The following is a 24,943-nucleotide window of genomic DNA, read 5'->3' as shown; positions in this document are numbered from 1 at the left end:
AGAAACACAAATAGAAAGGTGTCAAAAATAAGCTTGCCGGGTCCAGTGCTAAGTACAATGCAAAAAAGGCAAAGCATCGGCGTGTCAAAGTCTGTGAAGTTGGAGATGTTATGACGACATCACCACTGAACTCGAGGTCGAGTTCTCTTCAAGTGGAAGGATTGATGTAGTGACGTCAATTACATTAGCAACATTTCATGAATTAGCAAGTCGAAGTTGAATTAGCAAGTTAAAACATGTAACCAAGTTTCTCTAGTTTTTTTTTTTTTTTTTTTTTTTTTTTTTTTTTTTTTTTTTTTTTTAACCCGGAACAGATTGCGGCCCCGGGGAGGACCTCAAAATATTATATAGAAATTGCAAAAATACAGAAAGAGGGCTAAACGACTCGCCTCTAAATCAAACACATTCCCTAAAAACCGCCCACCACCTAGGTCATCCTCGACCGGAGATTAGGAAGACCTAAAGCATCACATCTTGCAGCCCCACGGGCCGTGGTTGGCATTTCTGACCAGCCTTGATAAAATCGGTTCGATTTGGAAATAACTGCTTCATTTGCGAGAGCGTCCGCAACTTTATTGCCTTCTCTGATATTGGTGTTGATGGGAGAGACAAAGTTGATCTATGAGTAACATCATCTCCGTCCAGAAAGAGGAGATGGACCACGGGTAGCTTTCTTTCTTTGAAATGAGATCCATTAGCACCTTGCTATTCGATTCTACAAAGAGGTTCACTAATCCGAAAGCTTTGCATAGCCTAAGACCGTCCAAGAGCGCCCTTGCTTCTGCCACCATGTTGGTGGATGACCCATAGAAATAGGCGAAGGCAAAAATAACTTTTGCTTTAGAGTCGCACAAAACTCCGCCGCCTCCTGATTCTCCCGGGTTTCCCTTTGACGCCCCGTCGATGTTAAGCTTAAAAAGACCACACACAGGTCTTTCCCACCAGATCCAGATTTCCCTGCTAATTTTTTGCTTCCGAACGTCAATCTTCAAATCCTCTAAAGTTTCTCTAGTTTTGCATCACGTTTCCATTTATAAAATAGTCTAATTTTACTTTATGTTGCTTGGTTTGGGATTTTGAGCAGTCGAGTCTACTTGAATTTAGAAATTTAGTTCAATTAGGAATAGTTACTTGAGTCATAGTTGGAAAGTATTGAAAGTTTATTATAAAACTAACGTCGAAGGGTTGTTTGGATGATTTTAACACTTTAATTTTGCTAAAAATCAAAAGAAAGAAGATGTTTCTTGTTAGTTTTGTTTTGTTCTTCGTGGATTCGTAGAACGCCCTTCATGGATTCGAAGGTTTATCCGATCAGTGTTGACGTTGTTCAAGCTCGACAGGTTCTTTGCGCTTCTGGCTACACCAATATTACTTTCTTTGAATTAACTATAATGTTTTTTGAATGTTTGTATGACATATAATTTTGAACATGAATCTTGTAGATAACATTGTAAACTTAGGGCATGTCCGGCAAGCCTTCTCATTCTCGCCCAATTAATTGGGCAGAAATGGGTTAATAGGAATCTTCGGAAGCAACTACGAGTCGCTCCAAAGAATCTTGATTTTTATTTGCTAAAGAAGGTGAAATTGTGAAAGCGGCTTAGTGGGTCACTTATAGCTTTCTAGATATTTTTTGCTTTTCTCATTCTACACACCTAAGAAGTGGGAGGATCATAGTTAAGGGTGTCAATTTTGGCTCGGGTTCAGAGGCTCGCTCGAGCTCGGCTCGAATCCTTAACGAGCCGAGCCAAGCCGGCTCTCCAGGCTCGTTAAGCTTAACGAGCCGAGCCCAATTTAGGCCAGGCTCGGCTCGGCTCGGCTCGTTAAGAACTTATTATATTTAAATATATATATTATATATTAATTTATGCATTAAAAGAGTTGTCCAGGGAGTGAAAGGGGGGGGCAAAATATGTCACTTCATTTTTGGAACCCCATTTGTTACTAGGACCACCCCCCATAGTGTAAAAAAAGTAGTCAAATTACACTAAAAGGGCTGTCCAGGGAAGATGAGGGGTGTGAACATAATATAACCCGAGCTCGGTGAGGCTCGCGAGCCTGGCCGAGCCGAGCCCGAGCCTGGTTCGAGCCCGAGCCGAGCTTAACGAGCCGAGCCAAGCCTGGCCAAGCTCGGTTCGGCTCGGCTCGTTTACACCCCTAATCATAGTTGCCCAACACGTCCTTACTATTTATCACTATATGCCTTGTGCCTTATCCCATAGTGTTGGATATCCTAGAATTTGATAAAATGTTGAATAATTGTCAGTGTCCGTATTAGACCTGGCAAATGGGTGGGCCGGGCCGGGTTTCACCCGACCGTACGCGTCCGGGTAAAAAATGACCCCAAACCAGCGGGTCACCTGTTTGTTTAATGAATTTTTTTTTTTAAAGATTTTTTTTGGTTGTTTTTAACTTAAAAAATACCATTCCAATTAATCAAATCAAATGAATTAGGTCTACACCTCCTTATGTTGTTGAACCCTAAACCCATTTGCCAATGGTGGGTGGAATACGAAGGCATGAAGAAATTAGAGAAAAAAAGAAACAAAAGAAATCCTATAGAAACTGTACAGGACCCATTACATCATCTTAGAGTTGAAATTTTCATTGTGCTTTTATGAAGAATCTATAGGCATGAAGAAACTAGAGACAAAAGAAAAAAATGCTAACCTTTCAAGGGTTTCTAGGCGATGAGATGAGACACTGAGACTTGAGAGGTGGCTTTGAATATGCTAAGGCGGCGAGACGCCGGCGAGGCCGTCGGGAAACGGCGATGGAGGGTAGACGGAGGGAGAAACCATAAGTTCCCAAGTTGGGGTTTTTTCCGTGCGAGAGAGAACTCAGAGAAGTAGAGAAGCCAGTATTAGGGCAAGTTAAAAATAGGAATTTGCTAGCCACCTTCGCAAAAGGGCTTGGTAGCTCATTCCTCTCTTAATTTCAGTGAGAATGTTATAACCACTTTCAGACTTCAATTACACTGGGATTTCAATAAGAGAGTTTGAACACTTTCTCTTAATTTGGTCCATCTGCTACTTCTCTTTCAGCGTAGATGTTTGACGAAATGCTACCACTTTTCCAAGTAAACAGGACATGTTCTGAGCAGATCTTGTCTTCTCAGAGTCTCTCCGCTCTCTTTTTGGCATACCAAGGAACAGCCAGATCTCATAATCTCATCATTGTTATTGTTCCCAAGATCCATGAATTCTTTATTACTATATCCTACAGTTTGAACATTTCTTCTTACATTTCTGTTCATGACCAGTCTCTCTCTCTCTCTCTCTCTCTCTCTCCGAGAAGGGTACACGTATATTTTCAATAAAAAATTAAGTGTACCTTTCTAAGTAACAAAGCTTGGAGTAGGCATTTTGTTGCCACACGAAATTTTGGTCACCATTGTCTCTTGTTAGCCTATAGGGTTCATCCCCTCATTTCGTCTTGCTGCCGTTAGCATTAAAAATTGTTCCACAAATTGAACCGATGTGATAATGTGAGATCACTCATCTTTCTAGAAATTGTTTGAAAGTAAAATACAGATATATCTGTCGTTTGACAAATTCAAAGCCGTCTCTCACTATTCAACCTTTTTAACTTTGTTATTTGAATCATTGACTAATACCCATTCCACCCTACCTCTCTCTATTCAAAATCCGGCATTGCACAAACAGAGCAGAACAGAGATAAACATTGATGGGGTGGTTCCAATTCAATCGACAACCTCTAACATCACGCCTTCTCTTCTTCCCCCTCCTCTTCTTCATGCCACAAACTTTGTTGTCCCAAGACGACGAACGTTACACAGAATGCGCACCTACCCAATTCAACTGTGGAGTGCTCTACCAAATTAGTTATCCCTTTTGGGTCGATGGCCGATCCGTCAATTGCAGCTACCCAGCGTACAACCTCACTTGTGATGTCGATACCCTTGTCACGAAAATCGGGTCCGAGACATATGAGGTGAACGGGATCGATTACGAGAACCAGGTCCTAACAATTGTAGCTAGGGATCTGATAGGGAAGTCCTGCCCTCTGCCATCTGATAACACCACTCTCGATTTCTCTCTCTTTCAATATAGCCCGGGAAGTCTCAATGTCACCTTATACTATAACTGTTCAAGCACAATTCAAAATGGCAATCCAGAGGGATTTAGATCAGTTACATGCTTTTCGAGCAATGGCAACTATGCTTACTATACGATATCAATTGTGCCTCTGGAAATTGCGAACTTGTTCAGAAATTGCAGACTTAGTGTCATTCCAATGTTGAGTACGGCTGTGGATCGCATTGTGGAAGATTCAGGGAGTCTGGTTGATGTCTTGGCGGAGGGTTTTAACGTGACTTGGAATGCAGGTGACCTGTGGTGTAACGAATGTGTCGGGTCTGGAGGACGCTGTGGTTATGACCCAACAGATCCTAATGCAATCCCCTGTTTTTGCAAAGACGGGCCACATCTTGGCTGGTGTTATGGGCCGGAGCTCGCAGCAGGTACGCCTTGCTTATGCCATTTACACTTACTTAAATTGGTGATCTTTGTGGGGGAGTTTTGTATGATACACATAGGAATTTGGGAACTAAAATTCACCAAAGAAAACGGGAATGAGTTTTATTTAGGGTCGGGTTGAACTCGGTTCATGTTCGGGTTGGAAAAAAAGGTTCCTCAGATCGGGTCGGGTTGAACCTCGTCAGGTTGGAAATTTGGTCGGGTAGGGTTAAGGCTGGAAAAAGGGTTCCTCGGTCGGGTTGAGGTGCAACCCCTAGTTTTGTTAGAGAGCAACCCAAATATCGTTGGTGGGGGTCGGGGGTTTGGAGGATAGGGTCGAGCGGAACTTGCACTCTTGCTTTCCTTGAGCAACCAAAGAGCAATTAGAGTTGTAGATAAGCTCCTACTAGTTTCTTTAGAGGTAAAATGGGCGTAAAATTTTTTTTATGCCTGACTGAAATTTATTTTGTGCCCATTTTATGCCAAACAAAATGGAGCTGCCTAAAGTAAACACCTAAAAACTGATGGAATTTATGGCATTTTCCATGGCTTTTCCTCGGCAAGCGATGCAATTGAACCAAGCCTTAAAGATGAATAAAATGGGTGGAATTCTAGGAACTAGTGTGCGGATGTCATTCTTGAATGCTAATTAGGAAACTGTTTAAGAACCATTCAAAAAATATTAGGAACATGTTAAAGTGCAAGGACAAAACAATGATTAAAAACATATTCTTTTTACCATGTGCAACCTCATTGTAATACACTTAGGTGCACGTACTAAAGGTATGGTGGGTCTCACCTTTGATTGACCTGAATAATCTACTCTATAGGCTGCATCTCCCATGACCCAAAAACACATTGTCTTTCATTATCAAATGGTAAATGGAGAAGGGTTTAATGGATAAAGGAAATGAAAATAGGGCGGAAGTGAGAATATGGTTGAAGATAAGATTCTTGGTTGATTAGAGGGGATCAAGAAGTGTAGTTCAAGAATCAAGAATTGAAAAGAAATAAAAAAAATTGATTAAGAGGTGAAGGGAATTTGTTGGTCGGATAAGAAATAGTGAGTTGAAGGGAAAAGTTATGGACTGTGAAAGTAGACTAAATGAAGGGGTTTGGCTGGAACAAGGTGGATGGCATAAAGGCTAAAGATACTAGGGAATTATATGTGGGTGGCCTAAATAATAGTAGGAGAACAAGGGATAGAGGTGATCGGATAGGTGGGTAGGTGGAGAATCAACTAACAGTAAGGTTTTGGAATAGGCTTTGAAGGGTGGGGGTCGATTGATGTTTGGGGGATGGGAGCAATAGAGTAAAAATAACAAGAGCAGCAGATGGCTCTTCTCTACCAAAGATTCAGACCGCAACACGGCAAAGCAGTTAGAAGGCAACAAATTTCAATCGATAAAAGCTATCTTTCCATTCCATATAATGATATTTATAGAGGAGATTGCCCCTTTGCATTACAATAGGAAACGTAGAAGCAAAACAAATCTAATCCCTAAAGACTCTCAAAACAAATTTACTTAAACTAATCAATTACTATCCTAGGCCTATTCAAACTCTTAATTTAATTAAGCTTCTAGAAAGCTTATCAACTTAATTAAAAGAATTCCAACTAAAATAAAACTTGTTTGTCATTATCCTTTCTTTCATTAGGGCTAGGCTTCATGTCAGACCGTTGATCTTTGCAATCTGGGCGATGCACCTGCATCACAAACCCATGAGGATCTTTTTAAACTTGTCATCCTTGGCTATCGATGCCTTAGCAATGTCCTACTGAACAGGAATATCCAGCACTCTCATTTACCATAGAACGGAATTGGCTTTTCCATTAAATTTGTCAATCTTGAATTTCGAGATTGAGCTATTTGCTACTGTTTCAGATAAGTCATGGATCACTCCATAAACTTGGAAAGCAAATAGTTGAATTTTCGCTCTGACTGTCCGATCTAAACAATCATTCTCTAGTTGTCTGCCCAAAACAACATATGATCAATTGGTCATATCATGTCTAATCAGCTAGGTGATATTCTAATTAGCAAGACAGATAAAGCCGTACATGCTAAATGGTTTCACATATCCAAGGGAGTTTCGCTCGTTTTCTCTCCCAATTGAATCGAACCTCCTTCTATCGATCCAATCACCTCCGTAATCAAAACTAAACCACACAAGGACAGAACTCTACCTCTAGCTAGAATCTCCATCAACCTTTTAAAAGTCTTTGTTCTCTATCGTTCTTCACCAACCACCGTTCTAGCCACGAGACTTTGATATTATGACATTGTAATCCATCTACCATATTTTGATCTATATGGTGCAAACAAGATAGAAGTAGTAAAGAAATCACTTGTCATACACAATGAAACATAAATTTACGTCGTTCGGCAATATTACTGACATCCACGGTCTATTCAAAGAAAGATTCCACTATGATCAAGAACAAAAAGGATTACAATGATGTCCTTTTGATCAAAACCCAACTCGGACGTCCAAAACAGTTCCCATAGTCTTCTTTTGGAACCTCTCAGTCTTCTCTCATATTTTTCCACGTAGCTTTACAGTCAATCTCTTGACCACACACTTCCATAAAATGTATCGTAACTTGTATGACTAAATTTTTTAAAGGTGTCAACGGATCCACTTCGGGTCGGATCCACCTATGTCACAGTCACGATCCATTCAAATTCCTTTCCGATCGGGTCGGAGTCGGATTGTTCTTCAGATCCTACTTTCCACGTCATGATCACGATCCATTTTAATTCGGACCGTCCATCGGAGTGTCCTATTATGCCCCACTAAGCTAAGTAAACAATTAATTTTTTTAAAAAGAGATAGAATGGCAGTCCACTATTACTGTGTCTCTATACATTTTCTTCAACCAAATTAAAAATTTATCTTTGTTTAATCTATGCGTATAATAATGCTTCTTAACAATAAAACTAATCAAAATTACATACACAAATATAATGTATAACTATTATCAAAGAATATGATGCATAAAGAACAAAACCCTTCTCTTTTCCTTCGTGAAAGTATGAAATGAAGCGACTGAAATGAGTGAAATCGCATTCCATCCGATTCATTAAGTGATAAGAGAGGTTTTGACTAAAATACCGTTCATAGCACGGTTAGCAATAACAAAATTTGGAGGGTATTTTTGTAAACCATTTCGGATCGTGACTATCCAATGAGCATATGTGGCGTGCCCATACACAATCCAAAATTTTTCGGATCTTAGATTTGATGATCCGAAATATGCCCATGAATCCTATTCATATGTTTAGATCCCGTTCATTAACGTTCAGATTCGGACGATCCATAAGACCGTCCGGATCCATTGACACCCCTACCTAAATATCTCTCTTTCCTAATCTAACTAGGAACTAATGAGAGATAACAGGCTGTATTAGCAACCATCCAAGACTTTCTCCCGTTCCTAATCCCATTATGGCACACTACAAGAAATCCATTCCTCGTGTGAAAACAAGACTCCAATCTCAACAAAGACAAATTCTGGGAAGAAGGTATTTTGGTTATTTCAAATTCCAAATAAAACTTCTTTCAAGAATTTCAAACAGGGTGGGCCCGATATTAGAAAGGGCACAGACATTTTGATTGGAGGTTTCGATAGACACATCTAAAGATTAGGCTTGACACCATCGTAGCTTGTCCTATGTAAATGATCCTTGCTACGTTAAGAATGTGCCACACAGCAAATTAACATCTCCCCATAAGACTGTATTAACATTTGGATTTGTGTATGTGTTCATAATTTAAGTTGACGGTCCCTTTCTATGGGGGAGACCGTCTCTTTCGATGGGGGAAGAATTTTAGTGCCATCCATAGCATGTCCTACCATATAAACAATTTGGAATTTTGGATCATTAAACAAGTGGCCCCCACTTTTACCTATGCCAACTCATATCCTTCATAGGACTAGAAATTTAATTAAAAATTGCTATAAAGTCTTACTATTGTGAGGATATTTCCCTAGTAACTGGAAGTGTGAAGAATGAGTCGAGGTTGATTAATCCATGAAGAACGAGTGAAATACCACTTTCTCTAACCAAGAAAGAAGAAAATTCTTTATTTCATAAACAAATCTTGAACCGTACAAACAACCCTTGCATGTAGGTTTTATAAAGTCTCTTTTCCCAAAATAAATAAACTCCTTCTCCAAGTAAAACTCTAATTCCTAAATCTAATTGAACCCATATGCCTAAACAACTTACCAAGACTCAATAACCCAACCCTCTAAATTTAGTAACAAACATATAGCAACTAGGGATGTTCTGCAAACTATTTAGAAACTTGTAGACGTTTTGGAAATTTCCAAAAAGCTATGCCTTGCAGCCCCATCAATAACCACCTTTAGGCCCATCTGTGACACATGGACTTGATCAAATTTGTTGATCCTTACGGTGAACAAAAAGTTCAACCCATTAGTTGGCATCTTGATCCGATGGCCCTAGTCTCTGGATCCATCCGGCCTTGTTTCTAGTTCCACCACAGGAAAGATAAACCGTTGATTTTGGCAGGGCCTTAATCTTACGAACACCTCCGTCTCATCATGTTGATTTTGGCCCTAATTTCATATATTGCCTGTGTGAGACCCCATTAATACGGTAATCAGTCGCTTTTTCAGACTCAAATTTGAAAGCAAAAGAAGAAAGACTATTTGAGAGGGTGTCCATACCAATTCCGGTTCTGGTTTCTTTCTCGTGAAATCAGTCCTACGCGTTCCCAAAACGCGTGTGAAAAGACTACGGACCCTGCATTTTCCTCCGCACTCAATTACTAGGAAGCTTGCAAACCAAACGTCATTCTTGGTCTTGTAGAAAATCCATACCTTGAAAGACTAGACTTTTACCACTAGTCTCTTCCATGAAGTATTCCATTAAATACCTTACTATCTCATCCTACAAATCGGTCGTAATAGCTTAGTTGTAGAGAACCCAGAAAAATCCCAGTTGGGGGAGTCTTTCAAAATGCATCACTTGCACTTACTATGTTGCCTAATCATCCTCTTCTTTGCGCCAATTTCTTTTTCCCGAGACGAGGAAATGACAGATAATGACAATTGCTGCGGAAGCATCATCTTTAACATTAGTTACCCTTTACACGTTGTCCATCCCCCTACAAATTGCAGCCATCCTAGTTTTGAAATTCCCTGCCAAGACAATCATCAGGAGATGGAGATTAAGTTAAGGGCATACGTTGTGAAGGGGTTCGATCAAGAGAACTTGATCCTAAGGATTGTCGGTAGGGATTTGGGGTCTAATGAGTTCCCTCGGCCTTCGGATAACATCACATTGGATGATGTCTCATTATTTGATTATGCTGTTGGTCAGCAGAGTATCATTTTCTATAACTGCTTCAGACCCATTCAAATTTCAGATATCAACCAAGTTCCTTGCCTCACAAAGAAGCCCAATCATGCTTACTTTATGTTCGATCCAACATATAAGGTCACACCTCCTGAATGGATGCCTACTTGCCGTGCTATTGTGGATTCCATTCCTATAAAGGGTGCGGATCGCATGATGCTCAACGAATCGAGTGTTGGCTATGTTCTAAAGGAGGATTTCGATTTGACGTGGAAATTCGGCACTGGAGAGTTCTGCCCTCCTAACCCAGGCTTCACTCATGAAAACCGCACCTGTTTCTGCAGCAACAAGACACGTCTCTTCTCCTCGTGCCCAACCGGTATGCTACTTTTTCTTGTGCCCCATATAATTCATAACCCTGCTAGGTCGTAGTGTTACTTGCTTATAGGAAATGGAAAATGCTAAGCAGACACTTGTTGGGCTCCATTCGTGCCTAGTGTACATGATGGGATCACGTTGGTAGATCCGAACAGTGATCAAGTCTGGTCGAATAGAGTTGAGAACACCTTGATTGATTAGATGATCTAAGATCCTTGATCCATGAACCGAATGGGAGTCCAAAACTGATTATTGAACTCAAATAAGAGGCATAAACCGAGGGCCAAGTCCAACACTAGGCCCTGTTAGTTTAAGATGATAGCCTGTTGTGAGTCCAGAGCCAATTTAGGTTGTCATGATCTTAAACGAACAGGGCCTAATCAATTTTGAACTCAAAATCCTAAACAAACTGCGTGTTACTGTTTTACCAAGAAAAGCCAGGTAACTTTTTTTTTTGGATTTTGATCCGATGGCCCGAGTTTCTCGATCCATCATGCCTTGTTTCTAGTTCCACCATCAGAAAGATAAACCATTGATTTTGACAGGGCCTTAGTCTGAGGACCATGTCGGTCTTATCGTGTTATTGACGGCCCTAAATTCACGTGTTGCCTGTGTGGGACCCATTTTTGAGACTTCAAATTTGAAAGCAAAAGAGGAAAGACTAGTTGAGATGGTGCCAATACTAATTCGGGTGTACTGATTTCTTTCTCGTGAAATCACTCACTCACTCCTACGTGTGCCATACGGCGTGTGGAAAGAATACCAACCCGTGCACTTCATGGTGTTGAGTGCCTCAGCAGTCAACATTTCTGCAATTTCTCAGAAGCTTGGTCTTGTAGAAAATCCATACCTTGAGAAGACTAGACTTAAGACTAGTCTCGTCCCTTAAGTCTTTCATTTCTTTCCTTTAAATTACTAAATACCTTAACATCTCTCTTGCAAATCGGTTGAAATAGCCTAGTGGTAAAGAACCCTGAAAAATCCCAGTTGGGGAGTCTCTCAAAATGCATCAGTTGCTCTTACTATCATCTCTTCTCTTCCTCTTCTTTGCTCCAATTTCTTTTTCACAAGAAGATGATGGTGTAAATAGCAAGTGTGGCCCTTCCCAGTCCCCCTGTGGAGTCATCACCCTCGACATTAGGTACCCTTTCCACTTTAATAGCTCTAAAAGTTGCAACTATCCTGAGTTTGAAATTACCTGCAAAGACAATTATCCCCAGATAGAGATTGGGTCGAGGGCATACGTGGTGAAGCATATCGATTACGAGAATTTCGTCCTAACTATTGTTGATAGGGAATTTGTGTCGAACCCATGCCCTCTGCCTTCTAATAACATCACCCTCAAGTCCTCATTACTTGATTATACTTCTGGTAACCAGAGTATCATCTTCTATAATTGCCCCAGCGAGATTCAAATCCCTTGGGACTTCGGCCAAGTTCTTTGCCCCACAAAAACAGGCAATTATGCTTACTTTACCACCAATGAAACCTATTTGCATATGGACAGGCCTCTTGAATTGTTTAGTAATTGTCGAGCTAGTGTTGTTTCGGGTACTGAAGAGAAAGTGAATTACCTGCTGCAATACCCAGCGACTGTTGGAGATGTTCTGAAGGAGGGTTTCGATTTGACGTGGGAATCTGGGCTGTGCGGCCCTTGCGTCGGCACTGACGTGCCCTGCGCTCCTAACACAGATCAACGCCCCACTTGTTTATGCAGCAGCAACCAAACACATCTCTTCCTCACGTGCCGAACCGGTATGATACTTTTCTTGTTCCCCACTTAATTCCTAACTCAGCTACTGTTTCTTGCTCATGGTAAATGGACAAAACCCTAAGAAGCAGACACTTCTTGGGTTCCATCTGTGCCTCGTTTACATGATCGGATCAGGAACAGTGATCGAGAGTCTGGTCAAATAGAGTTGAGACACCTTGATTAGATGATTCTAGATCCTTGATCCATGAGAAACCCTGTTTAGGCCGGTTCTTTTTTGGATTTAGAATCGATTGTGAGTCCAAAACTGATAATTGGACTCAAAGAAAGAGGATAAGATCAACAATAATCCGTTTTGAACTCGATATTCAATTATTTAAATAGCTACACATGAGTGAAGAAAAAAAATAGAGTTGGGTAAGACCCACATAATTGGGTAATCTAAACGAATCAATTGTGGATAAGCAGACGTGGGGCCATGTCCAAAAAACTCTTCAACATAGGATGATCGTGGAGGTATAAAATGGAAACCTCAGCAAATCGAAGTGTTATTTTGGGTTTTAAAATTCGGAGGTAATATGTCTATTTTGTCTTTTATTAATTTTAATTTCATTTCTCCCTTACTTTTCAATCATGTTAATGTTTTAAAATTGGGATATAATAACTGTTCGATGTCGAGATCTGGACTTGAGCCTTTAGGAATCGATGGAAATGAGCTCAGCCGATAAAGATGGCTGCAGCCACAACGAAAATATGTTACAAGTATCCGGGATTAAACTCCTCCGGGACCCTCCAACGGTCAAGTCAAATCACTGCTCAACAGGGGAATCTGAGCAAAATAGGAGTAGAGATGATGTGACTTTAAGTGATTAGATGAAGAGTCCTAGGCGGTTTTGGCAACTTATGATTGACAACTTTCATATATTATATTGGAGTTTTTCTTCAAATTAACCGTGGCATGGGTTTTCAAACCCCCACGAGATTCTTTTAGTTCCTGCTTGTGTTGATCTCCATCTTGGTATTGTCTCTTACGCTCCTTGCGTCACCTTATGTGTCGCGAGTGAGCTAATGGGAGGATGCCACGTGTCCATCGACGGCCCGAAATGTGAGAAGACGCGGCGGCGTTTAACATGCATCATAAGGCGGTGTGCCTCTATATATAGGAGAGAGCTCTTCATTTTCTCTTCATTTTCGTAATCGTCTACCTTGGATAGCTCGGGAGTCCCTGATCGGAGTGCGAAAGTTTAGGTGAGCTTGAGTGTGGTCCACTTCGATTTCCCGCCCCCCAATTTGGTCTTCTAGGATTGTGCAATCCTCAATGAAATATGCCAAGACATGTGACTTGATAGCTGGTCGGGGTGTGTAGCGGATATTAAATTCTCCAAGCTCCACTGACCAGTTAACTAGTCATTCTGACTTGATAGGCTTTTGAAGGATCTTACGGAGCAGTTGCTCGGTCAGAACATTAATGACATGGGCCTGGAAGTACGACCTCAGTTTCCAAGCTGTGGTCACAACGCGTAAGTGAACATCTTGATCTTATCACACCTTTAGGGGTGTCAATGGATCCAGACGGTCTGATGGATCCTTCGAATCTGAACGTTAATGAACAGGATCTAAACATATCAATAGGATCCATGGACCTATTTTGGACCATCAAATGTGGGATCCGAAAATTTTCGGATTGGATATGGGCTTGCAACAGATATCTATTAGATAGTCACGATCCGAACTGTTTTACCAAAATACCCTCCAAAGTTTCATAATGTTTATAATTCTTTGAAGGGTATTTTCATCAAAATCTCTAATTAATGAAGTGGAGTGCGATTTCACGACTCAAAAGCGACTTCTCGCCTCTCGTGTTTTAGGGTTTTTTTTTTTTCTTTTGCTGTGAGATTTCAAGAAGAGGAGGAGAGGAGAAGAAGAAATTTCGAGCTCCTCCTCCGGCCACCGATCCCATCCACCATCTCCCCTCATACGCCACTTCCACCGTCCTTCTAAGTCCCGGCCGCCGCTCCATAATCACCTCAAAATCGCAGCACCACCATTATGCTAGTCTATTGAACATATATGATGTCATGAATATACTATTGGTTGATCATTTTGTTATTACTGAATGCTATTGTTATACACCATATTCTTTGATAATAGTTATACATTATATTCGTGTATGTAATTTAGATTAAAGTTTATTGTTTACGAGCATTATTTTACTCATAGATTAAACATAAATAAAATTTTAATTTATTTGAAGAAAATGCATATAGACACACTAAGAGTGGACTGGCATTCTAACTCTTTTTAAAAATAATTAATTGTGTACTTAGCTTATTGGGACATAATAGGACACTCCGATGGACGGTCTGAATTAAAATGGATCGTGATCGTGACGTGGAAAGTAGGATCCGAAGAACAATCCGAATCCGATCCGACCGATAAGGAATTTGAATGGATCGTGACTGTGACATAGGTGGATCCGTTGACACCCCTAAACACCTTGTCTCAGCATAATTGTGCCCATGACTAGAATAGTAGATTGGCCTCTAGATTTTCAGTTCTCGCACTAGCACCACACTTATGATCATCGAACTGATGATAAGAACTTCATCAGGCTTGGGCTTCATAAGAAGCTGCAATGAGCCAAGGTAACACTTGAGTTGTTTGAAGGAGCTTTGGTACTCCTCCATCCACTCAAACTCCTTTAGGTTCCTCGGCACCTTGAAGAACGATAGGCATTTTTTGACGGATATTGGCATGAACTTGCTCAGGCACAGCGCGGTGATCTGTCCAGTGAGTTTCTGAACGTCGTTGATGGTCCGTGGTGGCGTCATGTCGAGGACAACATTGATTTTCTCCATGTTAGCATCTATTCCTCTTTGGTTGACCATGAAGCCGAAAAACTTTTCGGACGTCACCTTGAACGCGCACTTGGTTGGGTTCAACTTCATCTGAAAACTACGTAGAATGGCGAATGTCTCGCTTAGGTCGGCAATGTGTTGGTCACCCTTCTTGCTATTGACGACCAAACCATTGATGTATACTTCCACATTTTTGCTGAGCTGTTCCTTGAAAAAGTTGTTGACGAGCCTCTGGTAGGATGCTCCTGCATTTTTTTGGATGAAGGGCATGACTCAATAGCTGTACGGGCCCTGTTCGATATGAAGGACATCTTCAGGATGCCAAGCTCATACACCTAATTTAATTGTAGCCAGAGAAGGCGTTCGTAAAACTAAGAAGCTCATGCCCTAAGGTGGCATCGATCAAAAGGCCGATTCGGGAGAGCGGGTAGCAGTCCTTTGAGCACGCTGGATTAGGTTGGTGAAGTCGATACAGATTCTCCATTTCCCATTGGGTTTCTTCACCATAGCAATTGAGCCACTTCGAATAATAAATCTCTCAGATGAACCCGGCTCCCGGCTCCCGGCTCGAAGGAACTTGTCGACCTCCTTAATATGTTATAATTTTATGGGGCTAAGTTCTGCTTCTTCTAGTTATGGGCTTATAGTCCGGGTTGACGTTTAGTTTGTGCGTGGTCACCTCGGCAGATATTTTGGGCATGCCAACTACCGACCAAGCAAAGATGTTAGTGTTGGCCCTCAAGTAGGGGTGCAACTCGGGTCGGGTTGGGTCGGGTTGAGGCCAACCCGAACTAACCCGATTTGTAATTTTTTCAATCCGACCCAACCCGATTTCCAACCCAACCCGACCCAACCTGATTTCACCATTTGTTTGATTTCTCCATTTTATTTTTGTATTTCCATCTCATCCTAGTCATTAGATGTTCCCCAACAAGAGGGTTAATTAGGACAACTTTCACCAAATTTTTTATTTCTTTCTAAATTTGAGTTATATAATGACAGAACAAATATAGAAGTAAAAATTTTATACATATTGGAATTGGAAATCGGGTTTTGGGTCAGGTCACGTTGCCCGACACCCCAACCCGACCCAACCCGGTTTCCAATTCGGGTTGATTTTTCCCAACCCGATTTTTAAAAAAACCCGACCCAACCCAACCCAAATTCGGGTTCAACCCATCGGGTTCGGGTTGAACCCGACCCAAGTTGCACCCCTACCCTCAAGAAGCTGACCAAATAGGCCCAGAGGTCATCCTAAAGGAGTAGTCCGATCCGGACCACTCGGACGTCATCCCCTTCAAACAGAGGCATGCTAGTTAGTTCTTTGGTGGGCTCTCCTCTGACAATCTGAGCCTCTTCCCTAAGGTTGGGCATTTCAATGGGCAGAGCCTCCTTGATATAGATGGAGAGTCCTTTGCTGTTTTGGCAACTCGCCTGGATTGACAACTTTCTTAAAAGCCCGGCTTCCATTCTTATCTTCGACTCCGGTAATGTTGCTAGTTTGAAAGGCAGTTACTAAAATTGTGGCCCGAGGAGGTGTGAAATGACCTTACTACCCTGGTCTATCTTTTTTAGCATCTGGGTTTCCAAATAGATTCGCGCCACTTGTCTCGCTCTCATAGGGGGTATGATTTTTCCTTTGAAAATGAGATTTTCACTATCTGGGTGACTGAAAATGAGATTTTCATTACTTGGGTGACAAATTTTCCATGTAATGTCTTTCCAAAACTGATTTTATTTTCAAACTAAAATCTTCTCCCATTTGTAGGAAAATTTTAACCCTCCTAACCCATAGATTTTTTTTTTTTAACATTTAGACTTTCGGTAATTTCTTTTGGCTAGATTCAAACGGCCAACAATTCCAAAAAAAGAGGTCCACATCCAAGCAGAATGAAATGAGGAGTGCCATTATCAAAACAAATGTGGATGATATTTCTCTATTATCTTTTGTAGCTTATTGGATACCCGCGTATATATTTCTAATATGGCGGCTACCCAATGAATGGTCCACACTATTGATTGCCTTTGCTTATCTGATGTCGCAGTCAGTGTGAACACCATTTATCTTCTTCTTGAATTTGTGCTGTTTATTCTGGATTCTAAGTCGATTCATCAAACTTTTTTAAGGGTTCTTGAAACAATATCTGAACCGTTGATTTTTGTTGTTTTTCATCCCACTTAATGGATGTCGGATCCCCGTAGGATTGCACAGATATGTCCCCATATGGGACCCTTGAATTTTTCACCACCACTGATCCCGAAATTCAGACGGTCTTGATTGTACAAACTACAAACATGTCCTCTTGTGGGACCTAGAATCTTACCGTCACCGCGGCCTGACATTTCTAGTTGCATAGTTCTTCTCAATATTCAAAGATAGAGAGACAAAGAAATATGATCTTCAAACGAAAAGAAAGCCTCAAACCCCTCATTATCTTCACCCTCCAACTTGACTTCAAGCCTGTGCTTGCACAGTAACTGCATTTATCACACGTCTCTTGTCACTCCAAATCAACCACAAGAATTGAGAGGAATGAAAGAGTTCATAAAACCACCATAATTGGGGCGTCCATAGTTAAGAAAGGGGGGTGGTATAATTATCACCCACCCACAAAAAAAATATCCTCTATTTGCAGACCCTCGCAATCTGTTTTTTATTTCCTTTCTCATCTCCTTTTTATCTTCCCTTTGTACCAAATGACTCTCAACAGGTCACAATTCAGAAAATTCTTCTACCTATTTTTCATCATCTTATTCATCTTACTAAGAACAGCTCTATCTACAGACCCACAATTCGAAGCTTGCAAGCCTAAAACTTGTGGTAACAACGTAAACATAAGCTTCCCTTTCTGGATCGACACCCAACCATCCTACTGTGGATACCCAGGTTTCCATCTCACCTGCAAAAACAACGAGTCCATCTTAGACATGTCCAAAAACAACGATTATTACATTCGAGATATCTTCTACACCAACCAATCAATCTCAGTCCTCAGTGTAGGATCACTGGACAACAATTGTCCACGTCTCTTTCACAACCTCACCCTCGATCGTACTCCTTTCCACCTTACTCCTTCAACTCTCAATGTCTCTTTTTTCTTAAATTGCACCCATTTGCCTCCTCAAACGTACATTTATTTCAAGATTTCTTCGTGCGTCCCGACTGAAACTCGTTATTCTTTCGCCACGTTTGAGGAGTATGGAGGGTTGGGTTGTGAGTCTATGGTTATTGCACCCATAAGGGCAGATGCAGTGCCTCTTTTTCCTGGATATTTAGATGGGTATTCGGAGTTTATGAAGAAGGGTTTTGTTTTGGAATGGACTGCAAATAATTGTAGCATCTGTGCGAAGAGCGGTGGTCGGTGCGGATTTAATGGGACATCTCAATTCGTATGCTTCTGCCCTGATCGACCCCATCTCAAGTCATGCACTCCAAGATCAGTGGGTTCGTTAGCTTTTTCATCCTTCGTTTTTTTCAGTTTTATTCAAATCTTTTTTTTAGGGAGAAGATAGAACAGGTGGGTCTGTAAATCTGTTTTTTATTGCCATGCTTCTTGTTTGAAATGATATTTCTACCCCATTTTGTTTGTCTTTTCTTGGGAATGATTTCACTTTTCGCAAAAGGACAAAGGGTAGTGAAAATGCATTAATTTATAGGAGAAGACAAGTAAAAGGGGTGCAACTACTATTTTCCTAATTGGGGGAATTGACCTGGCTCTCCCTTAATAATGGCACTTTTTCTATTTATTTCAACTTTTCACGAGTCAGCTGTTAAAAGCTTTTATAATTTGCACGAACCTATCATCAACCAATCAGAAAAGTTTAAGAAGGTTAGGAGAGTGTCATTACAAAGCAAAATAGACAACGTATGGGATCTCTGTTTGTCGCTTCTCTTTTGAATGGAATACTAGGGAGACTCTCTCCGAAGTGTGACTGAAATTACACCTCTGTGTTAAAAGGGATTAGGATCATCCGTTTGACGTGGGAGAAAACGAGATAGCATTTCTTGTTTTTCCTCTTATTATATCATTTTCCTGTTTTCTTTTTTCTTAAATGAAAATTATGAAACAGATAGCATCAGCAATCTTGTTTGTTTTCTTATGTAGTTACTTTTGGAGGACCATTTCATCTTGATAATTCCTCTTTTGTCGGAGGCCTTTCTTGTTACTTTCCTTTTTGTTCTCATTCACAAAACATACCGAGGAAAAAGACAGAATACTATGTTTTCGGTGAACTGTGATGCACAGAACAAGAACATAAACCAAGTCTTTTGGAAGTTTTTTTGGATGTCATAATCTCTCCAATTTGGAGCATAACACCTGTTCTATTCAATGCCATCTTTACCATTATCATCGATTTCAATGAGAACTAGACATTATTCTTAAAATGCAAACAAACTTTATTGAGGTTGTTATATAACATTGTCATTCAGATCAGTCAGTCTTGGCTTGAGACAATTCAGCCCATTTTAGATATGCCCTTTGGGAGAGATTGAAGACTGGTATGTTCTCCAACTACACTCTCCCACACACACAGTCCTAGATGCTTAGCTTTTTATCTGTATAGTGTGTAAATTTTATTGAAATAAACCCGAACAAAATGGCTGCTGTGATGTCTTTCATCCATGACTAAGACCCAATTAGCAAACAATTCAATTCGTTGAGAAAAACATTTTGTTGTTTTTGTTGCTGTTATTTTGTCGTCGTCGTTGTTGTTATTGTGTTCTTATTGTGTCATTGTTATTTATTTATTTATTTATTTTTGATAGGTAAGATGGGATCGAACCTGCGACCTCAAGGTTGAGAAACAAAGCCTCAACCGTTAACCTACCGGCCCAACCCCTGTGTCATTGTTATTTCAGTTTTACAATTTTGGTTCTTGTTCCCGGTTCTCTTGTTTTAAGAGAAGGAAGGCTATTGATATTCCCACTACCATGTTTTGATAATGACAGAAACAAACTCACATTGTCTTTTTTAATTAAACCGGCCGTCAAAAGCTATTGCAATTCCCAAAAAGCTCTCTGTAGCCAATTAAAAAGGAAAAGACAAGGTGAGTTTGTCTCATTATCAAAGCTTGGTAGTGCAAACGTCAGTAGCCTCTATGAATGCTAAACTGAAGGGCACCCTTGCGAAAACCCACCTGCAAGGATGCCCTATTGGATCCATGACACCCAATCACATTTATAACACTGGAAAATTCCAAATTAAAGGAATGATCAATGCAATTGGGTGGTGTGGATCCAATGGGGTGCCATTACGGCTGAGTGTTTTCCAATGGCAACCTTCAATTTGGCATTATAAATGTACACACACTCGGTCAAACTGACAGTCCCTCCATATTTTGTCTAGAGTTATCTCCTTAAGTGATATCAAATTCAACTTTATTCATATCAAATGCCGTAAGATTATAGCTTTTCTCAAGAAAGCAGTCCTTGTACCAAACTGTAGAAGAGATGTTACCCGACAAGATGCTGGATCTGTCAAGGTAGACCAAGTATAGATCCTTCTCATCTTCACCTTAAGATTTCCATGTCACCAAAAAATCATTTCTCTCCGCCGTCAATTGCAAATAACTATCATTATAATCTCTCCCATGCATTTTCCGAGGAGTTATATGGCCTCTCATTGCATAGGCTACAATCTCTGTTACCTGCAGAAACTCTAACCACATCAGAGTCTTCATTGCAGTTGTTAGGTCCTTCAGCTTCCCATTATTGAGTTACCTCAGCCTTTTGATCAATACAGGTCCAATGAGGCCTTCTTTCTCTGTTGGCTGTCGCAAGCAGTGATGTTGAGGTATAGACGAAAGGAGATGGTTTCTGATGCCATGTTATGGACTTTAAAGCCATCTTAACACCCTTGTCTATTTTACTGAAAATTTTGATTCTCATAACTGCTCCATAACTTGAATTGTTACTTGCAGAATGAGATTAAAAGCAGAGGGATTTTTATAGTTACAGAGGTTTTTTTTTCTTAAGAGCATGTATTTATGTATAATCATTATAACATAAAAGGGTCAGACCCTCAGTTTTGATAGGATTTAGCATGATGCAAGAGCTTCAGTGGGTTGTTTTCCTGGGATCTTTTCTTTTCTTTAAGTTAAACAAGCTAGATGTTATAATAATTTTGGAGGTGCACATTTTATTCCTTATTCAGTTTTCAACTAATTCTCTTTGCGTAATGATTGTGCAGGTACTCATAAGTCAGAAGAAACAAAGGGAATCATTATAGGTATTCTGCTTATATCCTAATTTCCCATGGTCTTCTATTGCTCCCTACCACAACCCGCTAACCATTCACTCAACCTTATGGTTTTCCATTGAACGATTGGACGACAGACTTCTCCCTATAAAATAATCATTACTTTTAATCAGTGGCTTTATTTTCTAACATGCTGAAATCACCTGATTATGTTCTTTAAATTTTTACTCCGAAATGGTCTACATGCCTGAATCTTCTTTCAAAAGAAGGGGTGAAGAGGTGATAGATACCATTCCCAAAAAAAGAAAAGAAAAAGAAGGGGTGATAAATACATCTATTCATTTTTCAAGGACGGATTTGGTGTTCTGCACAACCTCCTAAATCTCCACCATATGCGAACTAGTCATTAGATGGGCCCTATTGAATGAGCCCAATGCAGATGCATGTCCGTAACATTATAATCAAATGTTTTAATCAAGATTTAATGCACAATGGTTTTTACATTCAGCAAGCAAAAGTTCATTGATTGAATTGAATAGTTTGGCTGCAAGTTTTGGTTGTAGTCAGTCCATGAAAGAATCCCCATCTCTATAGGTTCCAATGACTATACATTTGCCATTTATAGGTGGAGATTGGAGAGAGCTAAGAGTTGCAGAGGTCTCACAAGCCTCTGCAAAGACACATTATGCACCACTGCATATTGGGTCAGCCTAAACGGTGCTTTCTAATTACCTTTATTCCTCTTTCAGGTGTAAGCACAGGAGTTTTAGTCGTCCTAATATGCATCATCTCTCTTTTTTGTTGGTGTTGTCGGAAACGCCTCCGTTCTAAATCATCAACCCTCCTTTCTCAAAACAAATTTTCAGACCCCTCTTCCAGACATGACCTTGAGAAATGTAACAGCAATTTCTTTGGCACACCTGTCTTCACCTATAAGGAACTCGAAGAAGCCACCGAAAATTTTGCCGAATCTAGAGAACTCGGAGATGGTGGCTTTGGCACAGTGTACTATGGTATGTCATCCCATCTGTTTTGCATTAATTTATGTTCCTTCTGTAATGTAGAAATATCCATCTATTCCCAAAAATGCCTCCATCGTCAATTGATTTTGTTGTTAAAACTGTGATTTAGGAATGATCAAATAGAAAACAAAACAGAGAAATTTGACAGAAGAACAACCATGTAACAGGGGAATTTATGTGGTTCATCACATTGTAAAAATGGTGATCCAAGGACTCAAATACAAAACAAAACAGAGAAATTTGACCGAAGAACAACCATAGAACAGGGGGCTTTTGTGGTTCATCACATCGTGTGACTACATCCACTGAAAATGGTAATCCAAGGACTCAAATACAAAACAAAACAGAGAAATTTGACAGAGGAACAACCATAGAACAAGGGTTTTTTTGTGGTTCCTCACATTGTGTGCCTACATCCACAGAAAATGGTGATCCAATGACTTCCACAATTGGTAAAGATTACAAATTAAATACAAAATCTCTAAATCAGTCTACAACCAAGACCATATATAGAATCTACAATCATAATCCCTGTAAAATTGTTTCTCTCACATACATAAATCACAAACCAAATTTCATTCTTTAAACTTGCTTGTTTAATATGGTTACAATTTGATTTTTGTACTTGATTTTTATACAGGCAAGCTCCGTGATGGACGTTCTGTCGCAGTCAAACGCCTATATGAAAACAACTACAAGCGTGTGGAGCAATTCATGAACGAAGTTGAGATCCTCTCCCGTGTGCGCCACCATAACCTTGTCTCCCTTTATGGGTGCACCTCCCGCCACAGTCGTGAGCTTCTGCTTGTCTATGAATTCGTCCCTAATGGCACTGTGGCAGATCATCTCCACGGTGAACGTGCACAGTCAGGGCCTCTCACGTGGCCTATCCGAATGAGCATTGCCATAGAAACTGCTGGTGCTCTTGCGTACCTCCATGCCGTTGAACCTCAAATTATACATCGTGATGTCAAAACCAACAACATTCTCCTCGATAACAATTTCCAAGTAAAAGTTGCGGATTTTGGCCTATCGCGTCTATTCCCCACAGATGTCACACATGTGTCCACCGCACCACAGGGGACTCCGGGCTATGTAGACCCAGACTATCACCACTGCTACCAACTTACCGACAAGAGCGATGTGTATAGCTTTGGAGTGGTTCTTGTAGAGCTTATATCATCCAAGCCGGCTGTGGACATCACTAGAAATCGACATGAGATTAATTTGGCTAAAATGGCAATCAACAAGATCCACAATCATGCCTTGCATGAGTTTGTAGACATGGGTCTCGGGTTTGAAACTGATTATGGGGTAAGAAGGATGATTACTTTGGTGGCAGAGTTAGCTTTTAGGTGTTTGCAAGAGGATAGGGAAGTGAGGCCTTCCATGGAGGAGGTTTTGGAGGTGTTAAGAGGGATTGAGAGTGATGATTTCCCCGCAAAGAAGGCCGAGGATATTGATGTTCCCTCGGATGACGTCGGACTGTTAAATGGTATTCCGCCAGCTTCGCCGGATACAGTGATGGATACATGGGCCAGCAGGACTACAACACCTAACACTAGTGGGTAGTGGTAACTGTTTTTCCCTCTCTCTGATGGGATTTCTTTATAAATTAGCAGCTGGTAATGAGTATATTAATCATAATACTGTCCAAGATAAGGCTTTAGATAGGTTTTATACTTTTATGTTTGTGGGGTTTCCGTGCCCGAAGAGATTCAACAAAGCAATATAGCTTTGAAATTGAGGGCAATGTACATACTAATGGAGTTTTATAGGGAATGCTGGTGTGCAAATTTGTGAGGTGGGATGATTGTTTATATTATTTTGGTTTTAGTTTTGATTAATATGGCTTCTGTTATTTTATCTGTGCATAGGGAAAGGAAGATTGAAGTAGAAATCCCCACTTTTGCCACCCTAGTTTGCAAAACTCAGTTTTGCACTTTGATTTCCTCGAGAGTTTTCGAAAGGAAATGATATTTGCATTCTTTTGATAATGTCTCTCGTCAATGTATTAGACATTTCTGATTGGCTGTTGTTAGTTCTTTGGTGATTTTAGCACCCTATGAGACTATGGGAGCTGATAAGGAAAGTGTAAATATGAGTGGTGTTATTATCAAAAGGCCTAGGGATATCATTTCCCGTTTTCAAAATTGTTATAAACCTTCATGTTGCACATTTGTTTTGCTCATTATCTTGCTCCATTTGATTCTTCATATTTTAAAAGTGAGGGAACTTGCAGTATCCGCAAACATGACCCAAAAATTACATGATTTTATGACAAAGGCCTTGTTTGTTTTGGATTTTGAGAGCCAATTGTGAGTCCAAAACTGATTATTGGACTCAAATTTATGTATAGGCACTGTTTGTTTTGGATTTTGAGAACTGATTGCGAGTCCAAAACTGATTATTGTACTCAAAATTAATTGGGGGTAACAATCTGGTTTGGAAACAAACAGGGAATGCTGAGTTCAATAATCAGTTTTACTCATAATCATTTATAAAAATCCAAAAATAACAGGCCTGAGCTTTTTATAGGACTTTGATCATAGGTCCTACATTGCACATATCTGTGTTGCCTTAATAATAACTCATCTTACGTAAGCCTTTGTAGAGTGCAGTTTATAATAACAGTCTTAATTTCAGTATTTTCTTTGTCACGTATTTAACATTGATGGAAAAATTTACATTTAAGGCCCTGTTCGTTTGAGATTATGGGACAGCTGATTGCAATTGTTGCAACTGATTGTGACAATCTCCAATTATAAAAATAATCTATTATAGTATAATTCTGTTCTGAATCATTTTATAATAGATTATTTACATATCTTAGAATGACGAAAATACCCTTTGAACCATTGTTGGCGTACTCTTTGCTTATGATATTGGCACTACCATGTTTTGATAAGTGCACAAACTTAGTTTGTCTTTTCTGTTTTACAATCACTGTTGGCATGCACCCTTTG

General features: G+C 40.2%; 1 protein-coding gene across 10 annotated transcripts in view; it reads left to right on the top strand.

Annotated features, from left to right (window-relative positions):
- LOC143884776 (LEAF RUST 10 DISEASE-RESISTANCE LOCUS RECEPTOR-LIKE PROTEIN KINASE-like 1.2) overlaps window positions 1–23,824 on the top strand; it is a 52,753-nt gene extending 28,929 nt beyond the window's left edge. For 5 of the 10 annotated variants that reach the window (XM_077388553.1, XM_077388549.1, XM_077388551.1 and 2 more), the window contains 3 exons: window positions 20,947–20,985; window positions 21,705–21,968; window positions 22,618–23,824. In XM_077388553.1, coding sequence (XP_077244668.1) covers window positions 20,947–20,985; window positions 21,705–21,968; window positions 22,618–23,549 — 1,235 coding nt within the window. In that variant the 3' untranslated portion in view covers window positions 23,550–23,824. Of the gene's footprint in view, window positions 1–3,437; window positions 4,484–17,157; window positions 18,201–20,946; window positions 20,986–21,704; window positions 21,969–22,617 lie in introns of those variants that run through there. The other 5 variants (XM_077388550.1, XM_077388552.1, XM_077388556.1 and 2 more) reach the window with 5 other exon arrangements.
- The last annotated feature ends 1,119 nt before the right edge of the window (window positions 23,825–24,943 follow it).

The sequence above is a fragment of the Tasmannia lanceolata genome, unplaced genomic scaffold (genome assembly GCF_043159265.1).
Source record: "Tasmannia lanceolata isolate RefF3 unplaced genomic scaffold, GAP_Taslan_0.1 ptg000008l, whole genome shotgun sequence".
NCBI lineage: Eukaryota > Viridiplantae > Streptophyta > Magnoliopsida > Canellales > Winteraceae > Tasmannia > Tasmannia lanceolata.
This window is presented reverse-complemented; position numbering and strand designations above follow the sequence as displayed.